The sequence below is a fragment of the Pseudonaja textilis genome, chromosome 1, assembly GCF_049901715.1.
Source record: "Pseudonaja textilis isolate UNSWEBS1 chromosome 1, rPseTex1.2, whole genome shotgun sequence".
NCBI lineage: Eukaryota > Metazoa > Chordata > Lepidosauria > Squamata > Elapidae > Pseudonaja > Pseudonaja textilis.
In genome coordinates this window covers 84,628,395-84,651,659 of record NC_141990.1, presented here as the reverse complement: position 1 = coordinate 84,651,659, position 23,265 = coordinate 84,628,395, and the positions used below count along the sequence as shown (strand labels likewise).

Below are 23,265 nucleotides of genomic sequence, written 5' to 3'. Positions count from 1 at the left end.
GTCTATTACGAGTTATCAGAGGACATGTGCTAGATAGTAACATAGAGGGATGTGTTTCAATAGAAATTGTTGTCTTACAAATGGCTTAATCTCTCTTCCCTAACTAGAAAAGAGGTGAGTTGCTATCAATGAAAGGAGAACTAAGGTGATCTGCTTGGAACTAATGACAAATAGCAAAGATCCAACTAAATTGTAAAAAAATAATAATCATATGACATTAAAAATTTTCTTTAGAAACCTTATAAGGAACAAGAAGTGTTAATACTGTTAATGCTGCAATGTCAATCTATATGTGCATGTATGAAAGCATATGTATGCGGGGAGTTTCCTCTGAATCAAGCTTGGTGACCTCATGAACAACTCATTGTAATTTCCTGGGAAAACACATATTTATTTTCTATACTGTTTGTATTGTATTTAGGAAATGTTTTTCAACTTTGCCATCTGGCCCAACTCACTTGTTCTCTGTGGTGGACTCCATCCAAATATTAATGAGATTTAGCTCTGCTTATTTTATTTATTTCATTTTTTTTATCTACCAGCACAAGCTCAATTCTCCTAGCAGTTACCAGGAGATAAAAATTAACTTAAATTGAGGGTAACCAAATCTACATTTCTACATTGCAAGTTGCTCTTAAAGTGGCATGCTAGGGTTTCATTGCTTGGATTTTATTTATGATGTTAAATATTTAATATAATATAAATGTAAATACAATTATGTACTTAATAATTTTTCTCCTGTCAAAACCTAGATCTCAGTTCTTACAAATCCCTCAAAATCTTAGTGTTGTTCTCAGGAACCTCAAAAGTTATTGATAAATTGTAATCCTAATGGGGCAGAGAAGAAGAAGGATTAAATCTCACTCTGTCCAAGAGAGATAGATACAGCTTTTGAAAATACATATAAATTGTTTCACAGATGGTTCACATTAATGCCCATCTGCAGCTTGCTAACAGCAACCTTAACACTTTTTATCAAAAAGAATTCCTAGTAGAATCCTCTGTTTTCACAGTCCTATGGTTTTAAAAGTTGAAAAGCAGAATATTTAAATATTGGATAAAATGTTGAATTTAAACTGGAAAGTTCAATAATACTATATGAAAAGTATGTATGTGTATATATTTGCTTCTGTATATACACATACATTTGCACATATTTTTTTAAAAGTTTAGGATAAACACTTACCATGTTTGCTTAGAAAAGTTATTTTTTTTTTTTATAAAGGAGAAGGCAATTCATGAAGATGAAACATTACTTTAGTTCAGAGTCCCCATCCTCCGGTCTGTGTGGACTTGCACCAGGCTACGGTATGCCAGAAACCGGCTCACGCAAACAAGCAAAGCCCCAACCACAGGATTCAGGCATCACATAAAACCATTCCCCGCTCCTGTTCACGAGAAAACCTCTCTCCATAAAACTGGTCCCTGGTACCCAAAAGGTCGGGGGTGGGGGTGCTGGTTTCACTTATGAACAATTAATAACCTTCCCACTTTGCTATGCTTCTTTGTCAGATAATGGAAATACAAATCACTTAGTATTTTAATGTTTGATTGTTTTTTTAATAAGTTCTGACACGTTTAAAATTCTTGCAGATGTTTAATTCTTAGGAGTGTTGAAAAGGATTCTTTGAACATTGAACATAATGTTGTACGTCTCAGCAGGTGGCAGCATCTGGCCAACTTTCCTACACTTGGAAAGTTAGTAATGTTAGGCTGATTAGGATGGGAAGCCAACAGGAAATATTAGGTTAGGTTGGAAAGCTGGAAAAACGTCATGGGAGAAAATACTGGGAAGCTATATTTGCCTTGTATCCAAGAAACATTATCTGGATGTGCCCCTATAATTATCAAGAGTTGAACGCCAGGGCATCTTTACCTTTGCTTAGAAAATGTTGATGTAATCATTGGGAGTTGAACTCAGTTCAAAGGTGTCTTTACTGTGGAGGTTGTAAGCATTTATTCAGACTATATTTCCTTTTGAATGTTTTCATTAAAGGCTGAAAAGAAATAAAACTTACCTTATCAGAAACAAATGGTTGGAAAGAATCCATTTTCTATACTCCGTTGCTACTAGGAGACAAATTAGAATTGCTACTTTTCATCTCACATATATTTAAATACAGGTTGTCCTTGACTTATGACCACAATTGAGCCCAAATTTTCTGTTAAGTGAGTCATTTGTTAAGTGAGGTTTGCCTCATTTTACCTTTCTTGCTGCAGTTGTTAAGTGAATCACTGCAGTTGATAAGTTAGTAAGCCGGTTGTTAAGAGAATCTGGCTTCCCACTGACTTATCAAAAGGTTGCAAAAGCTGACCACACAACCTTCGGGACACAGCAATGGTCATAAATATGAACCCGTTGCCAAGTATCAGAATGTTGATCACATGATTACGGGGATGCTACAAAGGTTGTAACCGTGAAAAATGGTCATGAGTCATTTTTTTCAGTGCTATTGTAACTTGGAATGGTCATTAATAACTTGGAATGGTCATTAAATGGACCATTGTAAGTCCAGGACTACCTGCAGTAACAAAAGTGGTGCTTTTTGAGCTTGGCTGTTTGCTTGCAGTTACTTCATTACCCATCATCATATTGATATTATCTAGACCAGTGGTCGCAAGAAAAATTTGGTGGTCTGCAGAGAAATGTCACCCACAAAGCAGCCCACAAAGCAATTAATCCAGGCTGCTGTTTTGAAAATGCTGTTGTTTTGAATCACGAGGATATCAGTGTATGGGCTGTAACATAGCTGTAAGTAAACAAAAACAAATCCTGCAAAATAGGAGGGGGAAGTTTTCCAATAGTAAACAGGGAGTGAAGAGAGAAAAGAAAAAAGGACCTAAGAAGGATCATCTAATCTACCTGCCCATCCAAAAAACAAAAAACCCCAAACCCTTTGAACTTGGGAAACAAAGTGAGAGCAAGAGCTTTTTAAAGCAGGGGTCCAACCTTGGCAACTTTAAGACTAGTGCAAAACTCAACCAGCAAAGCTGGCTGAGAACTCTAGCAGTTGAAGTCCACAAGCCTTAAAGTTGCTAAGGTTGGAGACCCTGTTTTAAAGATCAAGGCACACGGTTCAAACGAAGCGCTAGGAGGAAGAACTTCATTCATGCTTTCTTACTCCTTAACCTAGAATTGCAGGTCTATCCAATGGATGCGCACCTATCGCCGTTGTAACAGAGTCCCTCCACCTTGCTACTAGTTGTCCTCTTCTCTTTTCTTCAATTTACCTCAGCATTATCCTGAAGTTGCCACCTCCTTCGTGCTGGAGTTGGGAGGAATTACAGATTTGCAGCGAACTGCTGCTGTGCGGGGGACGCTTCCCGCCAGTCGGCGCGGCGTGGCTGCCCCAGATTCGGGACTCCCTCCCCACGACCTTTGCTCCCGCCCCCTCCCCGTAATCTGCATAAAGGAATGACAGGCATTTGGCTGAACAGGAACAGTTTGAGTTGGGCTGCGGCAGCAGCAGCAGCAGCGGCAACAGGAGGAGGAGGAGGAGGGGGATTTACAACTAGCTCGGCAAGAGCAGGCAGAAGTTGCACGGAGGCGGCTGCTAAGATTAAGAGCCAGCGCTGAGAGAAGCTGAAATGAGTTCTCGGAAGTTTCTGTGCGAGAGGAAACCTGACCAGAGGACCAAGAGAGCCGCCTGATTGCTGGATCCCGGCCCTCCTCCCGGACGCGAGATGGGCCAGACCTCGGTCTCCACTCTTTCGGCTGAGGCTAGTGGTAAGTGGAGCTGGAAATCTGGAGAAGGAGGCGATCTTTTTGGCGGATTCTCCCTTCCCCCAAGCGGGAGGTAGAGACAGCGAGAGAGAGAGAGAGAGAGAGCGCTTTTGTGGCTAGAAGAGAATCCGGCGTTTATGGAAACAACATGGTCGAGGTGCCAATCTCTTAATAGGCAGACCATCCTTATTATTCTTCGCAAAAGACGATCCCTCTCGGGATCACGGCAAGAGTTTCTCTTAAAGGAGCAGCCCTTTCTTTCCATGAAGTTCTTCCCGAAAATAGTGGCTTTTTTTGTATCCCCCCCCCCCCAAAGTTTATGTGTGACTTCTTAGAGTTGTATATTAAAGTTTCTGGTTGTATTTTTCGAATCGGAATTGCTTGGTGCAAAAAAAAAAAAACCCACAACATTTTTATTGCCGAGATTTGTAGCACGTAAATCCCTACAGTCCACGCCCAACTTCTCCTTTTACACATTCTTATTTTGTTACGAGTGTGGTTTCCTATCTTGTATTTGTATTGTTTGTGTAAGTTTAGTTAGTTCTAATCCTCTTGTACACCATTCGACTTTCACTTTTGAGCCGCGTAAATATTTAGGTGTGTACTGTTGTTTTCTTCCTAATGTGTTCTATAAAAACAAATGGATTGTTGATGAGATAAATAATGTAGCACAGTGGCAATCCATAAAATATTTTAATATAACACTTTTTGGGTCTTCTAAAATGAAAATTGTAAAAGCTAAAGACCGGTGTAGAATCTTTATGGAAGATATAAGTTAAGGGTTCCTTAAATACTACATAAAATGTTAACATTTTGGAACATTTTACCCAATAGTATGATTCCAATTACTGACTAATATAGTATATTTTGATATCTCAGCTTAAAGACATATGTTCTATCAGACAATGTAGTAAATGTCTGTTCTGTTCAGAGAAGTGTCCATAGTGCAAATGAATCTATGAAAGAGTATAAAACATAATTCACACTATACAGAACACTGTTTAAGAAAGAGTGCAGTTGTTTTCCTGTGGGCTATTTATTAATTAATTTCTTCATTTTTTTGTAGAATACAGATGCAGTGACACTCCTAGTAATTATGACTCAGAGCAGTTGAATACTTTACAATTAGGGGCTGTTTTTTCCTTCAAAAGACACATGAAATGTGAACATTCATAGATCTTTGTTATATTCATAGAATAAGGGTTTAACAGCTTAGGGTTTTAGGGCTTTACAGTTGTTTCACAAATTATTCCTCTCTTGAGCATATTTCAGATATTTAACAGATGCAGTAGAATAGGAAGTATAACTCATTCCTTCCTGTCCCTCTTCAACATCATTGGCTCAGCAACATGTTAAGATCCATTAGCGTAAACCTTAATTGTTCTCCTTAGAGCAGTAAATTTCTGGAGCTGCATAGCAAATCTTTGACAAAAGTACCCACCTGGAAAGCTTTAGGGAACAAGTAGCTGCCATTTATAAGAATTGCCCAATGGCAGTTGAAAACTTCAAAAGGAACATCTGTCTGTTATGCACTTAGGTGCTAAGAAAGCATAAAACAAACATGTTTTCTGTTAGTGGTGATATTGTGATATGGTATTTTTGTATAACACGTGGAATTCGCTGCCTTCCTGGAATTGTGTAAACCAGATGCATGACACATCTGGCCCAGGGGCCATGAGTTTGACACCCCTGAGTTATGTAGCCATTCTGGCAGCAGTGGATGTTGTGTAATGGCTAATGTGTTGTGAGATCCTGGTTCATTTCCACACTCTGTTACGGAAGCTTATAGGAAGATGTTCAACTAGACACTGTCTCTCAGCTCAGCTTGAGGAAGAAAGAGTAACATTTAACTACCTTGATCTTCTGGAGTCAAAATGGCTGAAGAAAATCTTTATTTTTTACTTAGATAGAGACCTGTGCTTAGTATGCATTATTAAACCTATAAAGCATTCAAGTATTTGAAAACAACCAAGCAGTTTCTTCTGTATGAAGAGATCCACAATTTGCTCAGTGCCTGTTCTTTTTCTATAGATGTCAGTAATTGCAGCACAATCCTTTTATAAAAATCTCTGCGTTTGGATGGAGAGTCACAAGAATAATCAGTCATACAGGTTTAGAACTGTTTTACTAACAAAATTTTATTAGAGGTTATTAAGAAATGACCAAGAGGAAATACATTCGGTAACACACTTCAAAAAAATATGATTGATTAGGAGCTACTTTAAAGAGCATATTTAAAGAGCATATTTTTAAAAAGTGAATGTAAATTTCACCAAGACAACAATATACAGTAAGATACTGGGTTTCTACAATTTACTGTTTTAGTTGTTTATTTCTCTGCATGATTGCTTTTCCATTGATCACTGGATAGTTTACATGCTTTCAGGATACCTTCCTCTGTCTATGTTTGTACTTTCTTTGCAAATATCAGAGTAGAGTTGTGTAGACTGAGTATTCTTCTGTTCTGAAGCAAAGCAGATGGCCGTGTTCAAAAATAAGGTGTTTTTTTGGCATTGACTACCTGGCTCTAAAATGGTCTTTTCAGCCTTGTTTGGATTTGTTTCTTGAAAAGGCTGTTTAAGAGAGTTTTCAAATTAATTAATTGACTTGTATGGTTTTTAAATAGCTGGGATTAGATAATAAAATGTGAATGCTTTATATCATAAATTTCTGTGGATTGATTATGAGGTTTGATTGTAAAGTTAAAAGTTTAGAAGTTGGGAGGGATACCCTGTATTAAGATAGGAAGACACATAATAATGCAACATTACACCTGACATATTTCATATTCTTGAAGTGATACTATAGAACACTAATGGACAGTTGAGTCTTCCATCCATCTGTCTTTAAAGTTCTAACAATTTTGACTGCTATTCCTACTAGCCACTGTGACTGTTGGAGAAGAATCAGAGCTTTCATTGAAAAATTCCATATCTATTAAGTAAGTGCCCTTCATATATATTTCAAGGATTTTGGGGGGTTGTTGAGAGCAAACTAGAACTTCCCCCTTAAAGCTGACATTTGATAGTATATCTGGATATTCCAGTGCTATTTAGCAGTAAAAAAGGAGTTAATTTTTTTAAAGGAGTTAATTTTTTTAAAGGATTTATATCTTACTTCCAATGTACTTCTTTGGTCAATAGAAAAAAAATCTAGCCAAATAATGGTTGGATTCTCTGTTACTGGCCATTTTGTAATCAAAGTATTTTATTTGTCAGAGTGTTTTCTTATGCTGTGATGATGGCCCTAACTATATTGTTTCCTCTTTTCTGTAGCCAAAGAGTTTTACTCCATAGAATTTTGCTGTTTGTTGTGTTTTGCAGTCAACAAAGGGATTGTCTTAGATCAAGCATTAATGTACGTTTGAACTAGTTTGCTCTTCAGTCTTCTGGGTTTAGGGACTTCCTGTTTATGAATGTAGGAAGAGCGTTTTTCCTATGTAGCTGAAGAGGAAATTGGTCTTACGCTGACCAAGTTGATCTCATGCTGTCAGCAGCTATTACTTATGCATAAGCTGCAAAACTAGGGTTTTTTTCTGTTTCAAGAAATTTTTGAAATTGTATTTAAAAAAACTATTAAAAATGCTAATGAGAAATGGCCCCCTGATAATAATTGAGACTGACTAGGTGTCAAATTTAAAATTTTCCATATTCTATGCAACAGTTGTCATGCAGAGAAGAACTCTGCGTGAAAAGGAATGTGTTACTGCACATTTCTCTTTCTCTACGTAGTTGAAACTCAATTTTCATTTTGGAATGGAAACTTTCTGATAAAGAATCATGAGGTGGCAATCCCCCTACTGGTTTCCTTGGGTCTCTCAGGGCTCTTCCATGAGGATTCTGCATCAGTTTGAAAACAGCTGCATACCTCTGTATTTCCACAGTGTCAGCAGAGTTGGAGAACTCTTATTTCCTGCTCACCTGCAGTGCGATAGTAATTTTGTGATTAATTGGGGTTTGGGGGGGGCAGGGGGGAGGTGTAATGATTCCACTTCCCCATGGAAGGAACTTCAGCCTTTCTGTAGTGACTTTGCTTTGTTCAGCTCTTGTAAGGGAAATGCTGGCTTGATGGTTTTCTAGCTCCTCAGAAGCCCAGACAGGGAACAGGTGTGAAATTGGCAACAGTTTGGTCAATTTCCCCTGTGAAAATTAAACAGTATCAGTGAAAAAAGACAATGGGCAAAGGCCTGCTTGGCTGCTATTTCCTGCTTCCTCTATTGACCATCTGAAGGAAGTGCTGGTCATAAACAGGTAGTCCTTGACATATGACCACAATTTATGTTTTACCGACAGAAATAAAGGGAAACTATTTCAAGCTATTTAGCTCTCATCAGCTAGCCATAACCTTCTGGGATTCAAACCCAGGCTACTTGCATATTAGGTAGATGTATTAATCTCTGAGCCACAGGCTTTCTTCAATTTGTTGGCTACACCAAAGGAAAGAGTGTTTTTTTTATCAGGGCAACCTGGTCTACCCATTTTACAATCTTTTTTGCTACTGTTGTTAAGTGAATCCCTAGTTGTTAAATGAATCATGCAGTGGTTAAGCAAATCCGATTTCTCCCATTGACTTTGCTTGTAGAAGCTGTCTGAGAAAGTTACAGATGATGGTCACATGACCCCAGAACAGTCCCAACTGCCCTAAATGCATTTCAGTTGCCAAATGGCCAAATTTTGATCAGGTGACCATGAGGGTGCTACAGTGGTTATAAGTGTGAAAACCAGTCATAAATAATTTTTTAAATGCTATTGTAACTTTTGTCACAAAACGAATGGTTGTAAGTTGAGAACTACCTCTAATTGAGGGAAATGAACAGTAGAGCAAAATTGCAAGAGCAGATTTGTGAAGCATGCCAAGTAGCTCTTCAGAGAAATTTTCAATCTTAACATGAGTTTATACTGAAGTACAGGTAGTCCTGAACTTACCACCACAATTGAGCCCAAAATTTCTGTTGCTAAGTGAGACTTTTGTTAAGTGAATTTCCCCCCATTTTTACGAGCTTTCTTGCCACAGTTGTTAAGTGAATCACTGCAGTGGTTAAGTTAGTGACACAGTCCTTAAGGGAATCTGGCCTCTCCATTGACTTTGCTTGTTTGAAGGTTGCGAAATGTGATCACATGACTCCAGGACACTGCAGCCGTCATAAATATAAGTCAGTTGCCAAGCATCTGAATTTTGATTACATGACCATGGAGATGCTGCAATAGTCATAAGTGTGAAAAATGGTCATACTTTTTTCAGTGCCGTTGTAACTTTGAATGGTTACTAAATAAGCTGAGAACTACCTGTAGTAATAACTGAAAAACAATAAGGTGAAATGTAGCTCAAACAAATAGAGTTTCTGTGATAAATTGATTGACAGATTAACAGAGTTGGAAGGAATCCTGTAGATCACCTAGTCTAAACCCCCCGCCCAAGCAGGAGAGCCTACATCATTTCTGACAAGTGGCAATCCAGTTTCTTCTTGAAAGATGCCAGTGATGAAACTCCCACAAGTCCGAAGGCAAGCTGTTCCATTGGTTGATTGTTCTCACTATCAGAACATTTCTCTTTATTTCGAGGTTGAATCTCTCCTTGATCAGTTTCCATCCGTTATTCCTTATCTGGCCTTCAGGTGCCTTGGAAAATAGTTGACTCCCCTCCTCTCTCTGGCAGCCCCTCAAATTTTGGAAACTTGCTATCATGTCTTCCTTCCCCTGGCCCTTCTCTTCACTAGACTAGCCATGCTGAGTAGTTGCAACTGTTCATCATATGTTTTAGCCTCCAGTCCCCTAGTCATCTTGGGTTATTCTTCTCTGCACTTTTTCTAGAGTCTCAACACCTTTTTTATAGTGTGGTGACCAAAACTGGATGCAGTATGCAGTAGTTTTTTGTCACCACACTATGCAGTATGCAGTAGTTTTGTTCACCCTCTTCAGAGGTGGTTTTCATCTTTCCAACCACTATAGAGCACTTAATAATTGGTGACACAAATTGTCCACCTGACTCGGAGCACCTGCAATTGGCCTCTTGAGAGAGAAATAGTTTTCAAATCACCAGGCTGTGAAATCCTCCTGTTTGATGCAGGGTACAGGGTGCTCCTTTTGCAAAAATCCAGTCATTCTAGTCAGTGCAGAATATAAATACTTGAGAGAGCTAACTCAATGGCATTTTTTGTGCCAGAGCTTTGCTATATTTATTGGGTTTAAGTTCATTTTCAGGGCCTCCTCAGTGATTTTTTTAAAGGCCTTCAAAATACCTGCCACTCTGTATATCTGTATCTGTTCAGATCCTGAGAATTTCTGAGAAGACTAAAATTTTCCAACTGAGTGAGCCAAGTTCACTTCAGCGCTGTTACAATTCAAAACAGGCACTTGCTGACTTAGACGGATAAATTATAGTTAAAATATCATGGTCCGATTAAAAAAAACTCAACAAACACATGTAAGAGACAATAGCAATAACCAACATAAGCAAAATATAATAATGTTAAAAATAAGAAATATAAAAGACATTTCTAAATATAATTAAAATCAAGACTTCTGAAAATTCAAAGTGCTTTGATTTAAATCAAATATATGAATTATTATTTAGTGTTTTATATATACACTGCTCAAAAAAATAAAGGGAACACTTAAACAACACAATGTAACTCCAAGTCAATCATACTTCTGTGAAATCAAACTGTCCACTTAGGTAGCAACACTGATTGACAATCAAATCCACATGCTGTTGTGCAAATGGAATAGACAACAGGTGGAAAGCATAGGCAATTAGCAAGACATCCCCAATAAAGGAGTGGTTCTGCAGGTGGTGACCACAGACCACTTCTCAGATCCTATGCTTTCTGGCTGATGGTTTGGTCACTTTTGAATGCTGGTGGTACTTTCACTCTAGTGGTAGCATGAAACGGAGTCTACAACCCACACAAGTGGCTCAGGTAGTGCAACTCATCCAGGATGGCACATCAATGTGAGTTGTGGCAAGAAGGTTTGCTGTGTCAGTCAGCGTAGTGTCCAGAGCACGGAGGCGCTACCAGGAGACAGGCTAGTACATCAGGAGACGTGGAGGACGCCGGAGGAGGGCAACAACCCAGCATCAGGACTGCTACCTCCACCTTTGTTTAAGGAGGGACAGGAGGAGCACTGCCAGAGCCCTGCAAAATGACCTCCAGCGGGCCACAAATGTGCATGTGGCTGCTCAAACTGTCAGAAACAGACTCCATGAGGGTGGTATGAGGGCTCGACGTCCACAGGTGGGGGTTGTGCTTACAGCCCAACACTGTGCAGGACGTTTGGCATTTGCCAGAGAACACCAAGATTGGCGAATTCAACACTGGCACCCTGTGCTCTTCACAGATGAAAGCAGGTTCACACTGAGCACATGTGACAGACATGACAGGGTCTGGAGACGCTGTGGAGAATGTTCTTCTTCCTGCAACATCCTCCTGCATGACTGGTTTGGCAGTGGGTCAGTAATGGTGGTTGGGGGCCTCACAGCCCTCCATGTGCTCGCCAGAAGTAGCCTGACTGCCGTTAGGTACCGAGATGAGATCCTCAGACCCCTTGTGAGACTATATGCTGGTGCAGTTGGCCCTCGGTTCCTCCTAATGCATGACAATGCTAGATCTCATGTGTCTGGAGTGTGTCAGCAGTTCCTGCAAGATGAAGGCATTGATGCTATGGACTGGCCCACCCGTTCTCCAGACCTGAATCCAATTGAGCACATCTGGGACATCATGTCTCGCTCCATCCACCAACGCCACGTTGCACCACAGACTGTCCAGGAGTTGAGGGATGCTTTAGTCCAGGTGTGGAAGGAGATCCCTCGGGAGACCATCCGCCACCTCATCAGGAGCATACCTAGGCGTTGTCGGGAGGTCATACAGGCACGTGGAGGCCACACACAATACTGAGACTCATTTTGACTTGTTTTAAGGACATTACATCGAAGTTGGATCAGCCTGTAGTGGTTTTTTCCACTTTAATTTTGAGTGTAATTCCAAATCCAGACCTCCATGGGTTGCTAAATTTGATTTCCATTGATAAATTTTGTGTGATTCTGTTGTCAGCACATTCAACTATGTAATGAACAAAGTATTTAATAAGAATATTTCATTCATTCAGATCTAGGATGTCTTATTTTTGTGTTCCCTTTATTTTTTTGAGCAGTGTATATTCACTATGTACCTGACCTTAAAAAAGTTCATCTATCTTTCAAATATATGCACAGAATTTCCTAAATGCAGCCAGGAGTTACTATTATTTTCAAATATTCAAGCTGATTGTTGACAAAACATTCTCAGAGACTAAGTGGATAAATATTAGTTGATGTATTAGTAAATGTTCATTCAAAATACAAACAGAACATGTTAGATAAGATAAATGATTGTGTGAAGTAATGAAATTGACCCTCACATTACTGCTGTGAGAGGTTGTGAAAATACTTAGTTATTCATGTTTATATTAAACAAGACCTATTTAGTACCTCCTCTAGTACAGTAATGATACCGCTACAGTGACTTGCATAATATTGATTAGGGTTTAGCTATGAAGGACATAAGAAAACCCTGATAGATGATTTTGTAATGTTTTTTAGTCCAACATCCTGTTTCAGAATGGCCAGTAGAACAGTGTAATAGAAGCGTGTTATGAGAGCAAGTGGTGTTTTTGAATGGTCAGTGGCATTTACAAGCATGCAGACTTTAATAAACTTCTCTATCCATTCAAGGTTGACTCAGTCTTCCATCCTTCCGAGGTGGGTAAAATGAGGACCCAGATTGTTGGGGGTAATATGCTGACTCTATAAATTGCTTAGAGAGGGCTACAAAACACTGTGAAGCGGTATATAAGTCTAAGTGCTATTGCTATTTATTGACTCTCCTTTGGAAATGTTCTGATTTGGATCCCCCTTGGTAGTAATTTCTGTGTATTTCTAGACAGCATATGATGCATAGATCATGTAGGCATCTGTTGCACTAAAGTGAAGATATCTGTTTTATGAAAAAGTGAAGATTTCTGTGAGAATCAGTTCTTTTCCAAAGATTTTTTTGCATTTTTAAAAAGTATTTTAAAATTAGAAAGAAAGGAAGAACTTCCAATTAAATCCACAGAAAGTATCACCCTATACTTTTATATTCAAATATCTTACTATATGCAAAGCATGTCTGCTGAGAATAATTATTAATATTGGTATAATTATCCTTTATCAGTATTCTGATAACAGCATAGAGGCAATCCTCAACTTACAACAGTTCACTTAGGAACTGTTCAAAGTTACAAAGGCACTGAAAAAAGTGACTTATGGCCGTTTTTCACATTTACGACCTTTGTAGCATCCCCATAATCCTGTGACCAAAATTCAGATGCTTGGCAACTGACTCATACATACGACCGTGGCTGTGTCCCAAAGACACGGGATCATCTTTTGCAAATTCTTGACTAACAAAAACAATGGGGAAGCCAGATTCTCTTAACAACCGTATTACTAACTTGTCAACTGTGGTGATTCACTTAACAACTGTGGCAAGTAAAGGTCGTAAAATGAGGCAAAGCTCACTTCACAAATGTCTCTCACTTAACCACAGAAATGTGGGGCTCCATTGTGGTTGTAAGTCGAAGATTACCTGTATAAGCCTGGTAAATGCAGGGTAATGCAAGTAGTCCTCAATTTACAGTTGGGACTAGAATTTCTGTGGCAAAAACGTGTGGGTTGTTAAGTGAGTAGCAACCAGTTTTACAACGTGTTTTGTCACTGCCATTAAGCAAATCATATGGTCATTAAGTGAATTTGGTTTCAGCCATTGACTTTGCTTGTTGGTAGCCAACTGGGGAAGTTGCAAATGATGATCACATGACCCTACATGTCCCCTGCAACCATCGCAAATACATGCCAGTTGCCAAGTGCCAGAATTTTGATCACGTGACTGGGGGGATGCTCCGTCAGTTGTGTATGCGAAGAAGACCAGTTGCAAATCATTTTTTTTTTCATTGCTGATGCAGCTTCGAATGGTTGCTAAATGAATGTGGTTGCAAATCGAGGACTACCTGTACAATGAATATTTACGAACAACATTTTACACAACATCTCTGCTTTTCTCTTGAGTTTTCACTTGCGCATGTGGTTAACATTGTTAGTGTTGTTGTACCTGATTTTTAAGAGACGCAAGCTTTCTGAATGAGAGCTTTTCCCAAAGATTCATAAAGAGTTAATTTTTTAAAAAAAATGTCTCCTTTTGAAATGGATCTCACCAACTTTGTTCTGGTTTCTTCTGCTTTTAGCAGAGGGCTACTCTGATGGAAGCATATGTCGTTGCTTTCTGCATAAAGAAATGCACATAGCATGCGCTGGGGATGTGAGAGGCCCCTGAAGTTTTCCTTAAGCAATATTCGGTCTTTCTAATACTGCAGGCAGAAAAACTGATGCAATTGTGCCCTGGTTGGCAGACAGGAATCCCAACTGTTGGTTTTTGACAGTGAAATGACTGTCACTGTGCAGTGACTTGCAGGGGAAAACAAGCAGCCAAGACCCAGGAACAGAGTTGCCTGTCAGCAGGTTATTTTTTAAAAGCATTTGGATTCCTCAATGCAAGTTCACTGCATCAGATTTGCAGCTAGGTGAGGGGCTCACGCAAAAGAGAGGGGGTGCCAAAAGGGTTGAACAGAATATTTTGTCTCCCCATTCCTATATAGTTACGTATTACCCACCCTTGGTTATTTATACAATTAAGTCCTCAGTTAATGATAGTAATTGGGGTTCGCATTTCCATTGCTAAGCCATGCAGTTGTAAAATGCGACATCACGTAACCACATCAGTTTGTGGCAGCAATCCAGCAGGCCCCACTGTACTTGTTAAGTGAGACTAGCAAGTCATTAGGCTAGGCCACCAGTGTCAAACTCGATCGCTTCACATGATCGTATCATGACGTATCGCGGTATTTTCTGCCTTTGTGGGGTGGGCGTGGCCTATGCGTGATGCCTCTGGGCCACCAGTTTGACAGGCCTGGGCTAAGCCATCCTTGTGACTTCCTGCTAGCTTCCAGTTAGTGTGGAAGATGGCAGGAAAATGTGAAACCCGGGTGAGCTCGAAAGCTTGCTGGTGGATGAGTAAATGGCTGCTTTGACCTAGCACAAACATAGCCAGGCCTGGGATGAAAAGGTGAGCGAGCTGCCCTGCGTTCTGCCATCCTACTGCTCCCAGTAACCTACTTTGTTGTCTTCTTGCTAGTGAGGAGGCATGCCCAGCAAGGTGTGATGAAATGCACGGGTGGCAGACCGCAGGGCAACAGAGGAATAGGATGCAGGACATCCCAAAGGGCAGAGAGAGGAGGGAGATAGACAGGTGGGTGGAAGTTGAAATGCACCCTGCAGTTATAAATGCAGGGAGACTGCCAAACACCTGAATTTTGATCATGTGACAATGGGGATGAGACAGCGGCTATAACTTCAAAGACTGGATGTAAGTATCGTTTATTCAGTGCCAGCGTAACTTCAAATAGTTGCTAAATAAATGGTCATTCAGCAAGGACTACTTGCAGTAAAGAAATAGTAGATTGGATTTTACTATTCCACCATTATAATTCAGAGGATTCCACTGAAAATTTGAAAACTATAGCAATAAGATTTATATACTGCTTCACAGTCCTCTCTAAGCGGTTTACAGAGTTAGCATATTGCCCCCAACAATCTGGGTCCTCATTTTACCCACCTCGGAAGGATAGAAGGCTGAGTCAACCTTGAACCTGGTGAGATTTGAACTGCCAACTTGTAGGCAGCCAGCAATCAGCAGAAGTAGCCTGTAGTACTGCATTTTAACCACTGCGCCACCAGAGCTCTATAAGAAAACTATAGGAGACTTCTGCTGAAATACATTGTAATCTAAAGTTTCAGAACCTTGGGTTCTAGCAGGGAAGGAACAGGACATGAAGTCTTTAGGTATCAGGGCTGTCTATAGGAAATAGATAGCATCATTTATAAACTGGAATTGTATAAGATTTTATGTTGTATGTATGACATCCAAAGGTGGCAGCTGATGCTACACTAAAACTCCGGAAGTGAAACATCCCACTCCAAGATTTCAGTAATATTTAGAGAAGCAGCAACTTTTTCTGTATTGTCTTTTCTATTAATGTCCTATTGGGAGATGTGATGCAGTTAATAAAAAATAAAGAGAACCACAAGTACCTGTTCTGCCCCTATTAAGGAACTTATTAATTGTTGATATTGTTGTTAAAAAAGATTTTAAACTTAATCTGCTAAAAAGCATTAACATTCTTTTTGGATTAGGTTTAAAATATTTCTTCAACAACGATCATCCCATAGACTTCATCACCTATTAAATATTAGGAGGGAAAGGGTATAAGATAGATTGTAAATAGATAGATTGTACTATTAGATCACCATTTAAGAATATTTTTTTTCCTGGCAAAGTGGCTAATATGGAAGAAGAATGAAGCAGTTAATTTCACTGAAACAGGAAAGGCAGGAAAATCATTCGTTTTGCTTTGCTGGTAACATGACTGTTTCTGGCAAAAGAAAAAAGGAAGGTTACTTTTTTTTTTTGCCTGTCCTGTTTCTCAACCCTATCCAGAGAGCGGCTTGAGTCCTCTGATCTTACATACTTCTGACTGACAAAAGAGAATATTCTCTTTTGTAGTTGTGTCCTCTCTGTAGACTGCCTTCCCAAGACCTGTGTTGCATGGGCTTTCCCCCTTTATCTGTTGCACTATGAAATGATGGTGGTGATGAACAAGGCGCTGTGCATGTCAGGATGTTTGACCAGAATGTTATATCATGAGAATGGAAAGATCCATGCTACTGATAACATACAGCCATATAGTTTTTTTTTGATTGCTGGACTATTGAGACTCCTGGATTGGAGGTTTTGGGATATTCTCTAGGTTCCTAATGCCAGGGGATTTACGTGGGACCATTTTCAACACGAAATGCCCTCCCCAGAGATATGGGAGAGTGGTCAGGCCATGTTGTCATGATGTAATACTGTCAGTTATAGAATCGTCTAAACCTGGCAGCGGCAGCTGTGTACCACGTTGCCTTCTTCATGCCACCAGAGCATGAAAGTAGGGTGTTTGAAGCCAGACTGGCATCTTTCCTACCTCTGCTGTCTGCCCAACAGATACGAGAGCTGTGCTGGTGTAGTGGTTAGTTTGCAGTACTGCAGGCTACTTCTGCTGACTGCCGACTGCCAGCAGTTAGAGTCTTACTAGCTCAGGGTTGACTCAGCCTTCCATCCTTCCAAGATCAGTAAAATGAGGACCCAGATGGTTGGGGGCAGTATGCTGACTGCTTAGAGAGGGCTGTAAAGCACTGTGAAGAGATATATAAGTCTAAGTGCTATTGCTATATGACATGACTTTGTTGCTGTGAACTGCTTGGCAGACTCCATATGGCTTATGGATATTAGCACTAGTACAGTCTTTAATAAGTTTCTGTGGGTGTTTTGTTTTTGTAGTACAAATGAATTTCTTCAACCTCTTTTCCCCAATATTAACAGTGAGCAATTTGACATTAAGGAAAATCAGGATACATGCAGGCAATTTCGTGTATATTCATTTGGCTTCCTGACCTACCTAAGTGTTAATTTTTTTAAGGTTATGCAAAATTAATCCCCAGTTTTTAAGTACAAGTCTTCAGCTTAGTGTTTAATACCAATACATTGGGATCAGGAGTCATTCTTAGAATTTTTTTTAAAGCTGCATTTTAATGCTCTGTTTCAATATTTGATCTGCTTACCTGTAAAGCTGAGACAGCCAGGTAAAGAATGGTGGTAGACAATATCATAATTGATCTAGAAAGGATAGACAGCCACTTGGTCATAGTGGTTAAAGCACCAGGATACAAACTGGGAGAGTGTGAATTCTAGTTCCACTTTGGGCGGGAAGCTCCCTGGGTAAGCTTGGGCCAGTCATTCTCTCTCAGCTCTAGGAACCAGGTAATGGCAAACCATTTCCAAGCTGTTATGAAAAAAACTGCACGGATTTGTCCAGGAAATTGTCAGGAGCCAATACTAATTTGAAGGCACACACATACCCTAGTAGGAAGCAGCTTCATAAATGGTATGACTTTCTGGTATTTGGGGGGTTTTCTTTTCTTTTTATCTTTTGTCTCTGTCTCCTTCCTTCCTTCCTTCCTTCCTTCCTTCCTTCCTTCCTTCCTTCCTTCCTTCCTTCCTTCCTTCCTTCCTTCCTTCCTTTCTTTCTTTCCTCCCTCCCTCCCTCCCTCCCTCCCTCCCTCCCTCCCTCCCTCCCTCCTTTCTTTCTTTCTTTCTTTCTTTCTTTCTTTCTTTCTTTCTTTCTTTCTTTCTTCCTTTCTTTAACAGGTAGGGCCTGCCACGATATAAGGGGCATGCATAAGTGCACCATCGTGCCTATCGTCCCTGTCCTATTGTCCCCTTTTAATCGTACCTATTTTCTGTATTCTAACTCATGTTTATACTTATACCTATTATTTTGTAAGGGATTGACAAATTAAAATAAATATCTTATTCCTATTTAACAAAATAATTACACCTGCCTTTTAGCCAGTATGTGTATTTGCTGATGTTAAAATATTATGTTTAAATCATCCATTAAATTCTATGGATTTTCAGAGAAGGATATAAAGTGCTTTGGTTTTAAAACTCTTCTAGTATAAAATATGGCTTTATAGTTAAATTTCTAAATATAAATGAAAAAGGCCTTTTGTTCTAATCTTTGTTTTCTATATTTTTCATGTTCTAAATGAGAAAGTATATACTAGCAATCACCTACATAATGTAATAAAATAAAATAAAATTAAAAGCTTAAATGCAGAAATGGTTGATTGTGGGCAGGAACAGGAACAGAATTTGAGAAATTACATTGTGTAAAATACTGGTGACTAAGCCTTTGTTAGGCCTTTACAAGTTAAAAAATGTCACCAACCACTCCTTTTAAATGCCTTTAGAAAGGCATTCATTTTAATGGAAGGAACTTAAACCTGGGTTGTATAAAAATAACCATTTCTTGCACCATTTGTTTCTTTAAAAATACACGTTTCAGTGAAAGAGAACACATGGCTGTAATTTGAGAGTTTGTTATTTTAATTTTATATTGTAAATCATATTAAACAATATGTGTTCAAAGATAATAGGGAGGAATTTCAAAGAGAAATTGGCCTCCTAAAGAGCTCTAGAAAGCAAGTACAGTATAGAGTGATCTTTGCATGTACTTGCATTCAAGTACTATTTTTGTTCTCCATGTAGCTCAGGCAATAGTCATACCTACAGTTTATGATATTCAGTAAAGGCTTTTGGAATTGAAAGTAGCTGGCATAATTTACTCTCAGTCGCTTCATCATTGTGGACTATAATCCTATCAGAATAACCCAGAGATGAGTAAATCAAATCTGTACAGCAGAACATTTATTTATTAGATTTTTACCCTACCTTTATTACATTTATAAGTATCTCAAGGTGGCAAACCTACATAATATTCCTTCCACATCTTATTTTCCTATAGTTCTCAAATAGCTGGCAAAGAATCATTCTATTGGATAAATTTATATTACACATTAAAGCAGGATTTAATTTTGATATTTTAATTCAAAAATTTTTCTCTTTCATTTCTTATTACAGTCAATGCAAATGCAACATTGACTTAGGATGTCTGTCTCAACCTACATTGATCAAAAGTGGGTTCTGCAGGGGATTTAAGATTTTTCAGTTTAAATAATCCCAACTATTTCATAGTGCCAAGAAAGAGTGTTCCTTGTTGGTAAGGTAAGGAACAATCAGCACACTTTAGCAAGTGTGCCACAAGTGCAGTTAGAGTCCAGCTTTATTCTAACTATGCATATATTTTTCTATGCAAACTAATATAATCTTGCCTATACCCTAACTAGGAGATATATACAGCATACTGACACACACTTAGAGTGCTAGACTCAGATTAAGTTTCCTAATATTAGAATACCATAGTAAATTCTTCGTTCTTGTAGACTGCAGACAAGGCTTAATTGTAGTAAATAAATGATGTTTTCTGCCCCATATGGCATATAATTCTTTCTTGCTACCTAAATGTTTATTCTATGAATTTGTTCTTATTTATAGATACTGCTAAGAAATGATGGTGTGCTTTATCTTCTGTGTATTCTAGGTAGGTGGTAGCAGTGTCAGTGATGTATTTTCACTGTTTAAACAAAGAAGTGGTATATTTGAGCTAAAAATTGTATACTTGAGACTTCATGAGCTGCTATTCTGACAGTTTGTGATGACTGGCTGGGAGGGAGAGGAGTTGAGGAAAAGAAGGCCATTTACAGAGTTGCTTGGCTGCAATCCATGTATGATTATAATCTAAATTTTATAAAATTATGACTTTAAAACTCCACAAATTAAGCCTTTCCTGTTACCAGATACATGAGATTACAGTTTATAAAGTCAGCACAGAGGGTCATTATTCAGACTGATTGGTCAAGAACATAATCTTTCTGAGTTTTTAAGCTTTTAAAATATAGCTGAATTTGTTTATAGTTTCCAGTGTTTACTTTTCATTGTGATTATTTTTTTGTAAGCACATTGGATAAAGGATATAACTGAGAAGGCTTGTGTGGAGTATCCTCCCTCCTTCTTTTATTTCACAATTCCCTGTTGTTAGTTCTACACTTGAAGCATTCAATGAAACAGCTGCTTGCCAGAAGTTGAAATTTGATACATAATGAAAATTATCTTTAGTTTAACACCCATGGCTTTCTAATGAAACGGTGTTTAACAGCAAAGGATTGTTCATCAATTCCCATCTTTGGTAAGATCGTTCTTGTTTGTAATCAGAAAGCATTCTTGTTTTTTGAAATCACACCACAACCTTATCCATTTTAATTTATCATTTTCAGATTGGCAAATTGGTAAATTTAAATTTGGGACAGATGGTTATTATACTGTATTTCCTCTGTTTGCTGTTGGATTTACACATGAAATCCAATTTTGACCTCTTACATAGAAGTATACAGATTAGAATCTGCTGTTTAGTGGGCAGAATCCATAAGAAATCAGACAAGCTTCATACACAATTCATATACAATTACAAAATGGCTCAGTAAGCATATTGACTAGTTTGTGCTAATGATTGAGAGGCAAAGTTGCTCGCCATTTCACTGAAAAAATGTACTTGGGTTATATTAGGCTAGCAGAGAAACGGTTGATATATTGTATTCTTTCACATCTGATCTAAAATCAGTAAAGGAGAAATTCCAAAAATGATGTATTCTCAGCCGGTGCATTAATTTAAAATATGTTAAAGTTGAGATTTGTCCCCTTTTTAGGGTTTTAATCCTGGTGTCTTACCATTTTACACCAGGATTTATAAAATAAACCACAATTGGTTGGGTGTGTATAATATAGTAAATAAATACTGGTTCACAAACCACAATGGTAAATTAAAACCAAACAGACAATATTATTACTTAAGAATGATGTAAGAATCGAATCAAGTAGAACAAGCTGGGCTAAGAGCTTTTCTTGATCCACAGTACTTATGTGCATACAGTGCCTCCCTTCTCCTAATGCAGAGGAATTTGAGATATTGACTTTTTAATATCTGGTATGTTTGTGAAGATATTTAATAGAATCTTTCATGTTTGCTTGCCACTGCTTTACTTTTGTTTTAATATATATATTGACAATTCCTTAACTTTATTTTAGGCTGGTATATCAGTAATTATTAAAAGGAAGAATATTTGAGGCAATTAATTTTGTATTTGCATTTGTTTTGTAACAAGCTCTATGTGGGGCTGTCCCTGAAAAGCACCTGGAAGTTCCAGTTGGTGCAAAATGCAGAGGCCCTCATGGTTTTGTGCAGACCTCAGTGTGCACATGTATCATTTATCCTGCAGGAGCTGCATTGGTTGCCAATTTGCTTCCAGGTGCAATTCAAGGTGCTGGTTGTCATTTTTAAAGCCCTTCATGGCTTGGGACCAGGTTGTTTGAGAGACCATCTCTTGCCAGTCTCATCCACCCAACCTACTAGAGCGGGGACGCAAGGAATGTTGTGGGTCCTGTCCCCTACAGAGATACATCTGGCGGGACTCAGAAGAAGGGCCTGTTTCATGATTTCCTCTCTCTGGAACATCATTCCTCTGGAAATTAGACTGGCCTCCACTATGACACACTTTCAGAAGGCCCTGAAGACATTCTGCCATTGGGCTTGGGGAACCCAGAGGGGGATGGAGCCCATTAAATGGCTGGTATTAATGTTTGTTGTCGCTGGGGTGGGAGTGGGTTCAGGGTTGGCTGCTACCAGTTCTTCCTAGTTCAGGCGAATCCGTAGCTAACTGGTAGCTAATTTTATGGCCAGTTCGGTGAACCAGCAAATCCCGCCCCTGGCTAGCCCTGCCCACCCTACCCCGCCCCTCCCAGGAGTCCCCACACAACCTGTTTTGGATGCCAGGTAAGTGCAGGGCCTTTGCAGAGTCTCAGGAAGGGTGAAAAATGGCCCTCCCAGAGGCTCTGGAGGGCTGGAAACAGGCCAGTTTCTTCTTCCCGAAGGCTCAAGGAAAACCCTCTGAGCCTGGGGAAGGCGAGAACAGGCCTCCTGGAAGTTTGGGAAGGCCAGAAACAGGCCTGTTTCCGACCTCCAGAGGGTCTCCAGACCCCGGGAAGGGCAAAAATGCCCCCCCCACCGTGGTGTAGGAGGCTGACTAGGCCACACCCACCCAGCAACCAGGCAGAGAACCAGTTGCTAAAATTTTTGAAGCCCATCCCTGGGCTTTTTACTTTTTATTATGTTTATTTTCTTTATATTGTGCTTTTATGTCCTGTTGAGTCACCATGTGCAAGTAGCCAGCAATATAAATTTTCTAAATAAAAATATTTAAAAGTTGAGGGTTAAGTACTCATTTTATAATTTTAAACTTGTATTTTTTGACATGAATACCTTCATTTGGTTGAAAACCCTGGCATGGATGAAAATGACTATTATGCAGTGTATAATGATATCTAACATGGACCACTCTGGAAGGTGAGGGGAGAAAGGCACAGAGGTGCTTCTTGCCTTAACAGCACCAATCCTCTTCAGTGCCCTTGCCACTGGATGTTAAATTAGCCTCGACTTCAACCTTAGGGAAGAATTGAAGGTGGGACTTTTTCCAGAGAGGTTCTTTGAAGCTTAACATACATTTTAGAGTATTTTCTGGATTGCTTTGGACTTTGGTTGGTATCAGGGTTTTTTTTTTCTTGAATTTTATTAATTGTGATCTTTTTATGTTTCCAACAGCCAATTTGATGTAGTGATTAAAGGCATTAATTTGGAATCTTGGAGACCTTGGGTTCTAGTCCCATCTTAGGCAAGTGCCTCTTTCTCAGCCCTAGAAAGAGCAACCCATTTCCAAAAATCCTGCTAAGAGTACGGCAGATACTAGTTCTAGATTTGGGGAGCTAAAGAGAGCCCAGTGGGAATGTGACAGAATACAAATGTACTAAATCTATCTATTAAGTTGCTTAGTGTGCCTCAGGATATGTGTAACCATGCTTTGGGAGCATGTATGCGTATCAAATAATACAAACACAATTTGTTATGGATTAAGAAAAGCTC

The 23,265-nt window shown here is 39.1% G+C and overlaps 1 protein-coding gene across 4 annotated transcripts in view; it reads left to right on the top strand.

Annotated features, from left to right (window-relative positions):
• PHACTR2 (phosphatase and actin regulator 2) overlaps nucleotides 1-23,265 on the top strand; it is a 98,387-nt gene that overhangs the window by 35,352 nt on the left and 39,770 nt on the right. The window contains exon 1 of one of the 4 annotated variants that reach the window (XM_026705610.2): nucleotides 3,292-3,727. The exons of 2 other annotated variants lie outside the window; for them this stretch is intronic. In XM_026705610.2, the coding sequence (XP_026561395.1) occupies nucleotides 3,685-3,727 (43 nt within the window). In that variant the 5' untranslated portion in view covers nucleotides 3,292-3,684. Of the gene's footprint in view, nucleotides 1-3,291; nucleotides 3,728-23,265 lie in introns of those variants that run through there. One more of the 4 variants, XM_026705611.2, reaches the window with a different exon arrangement.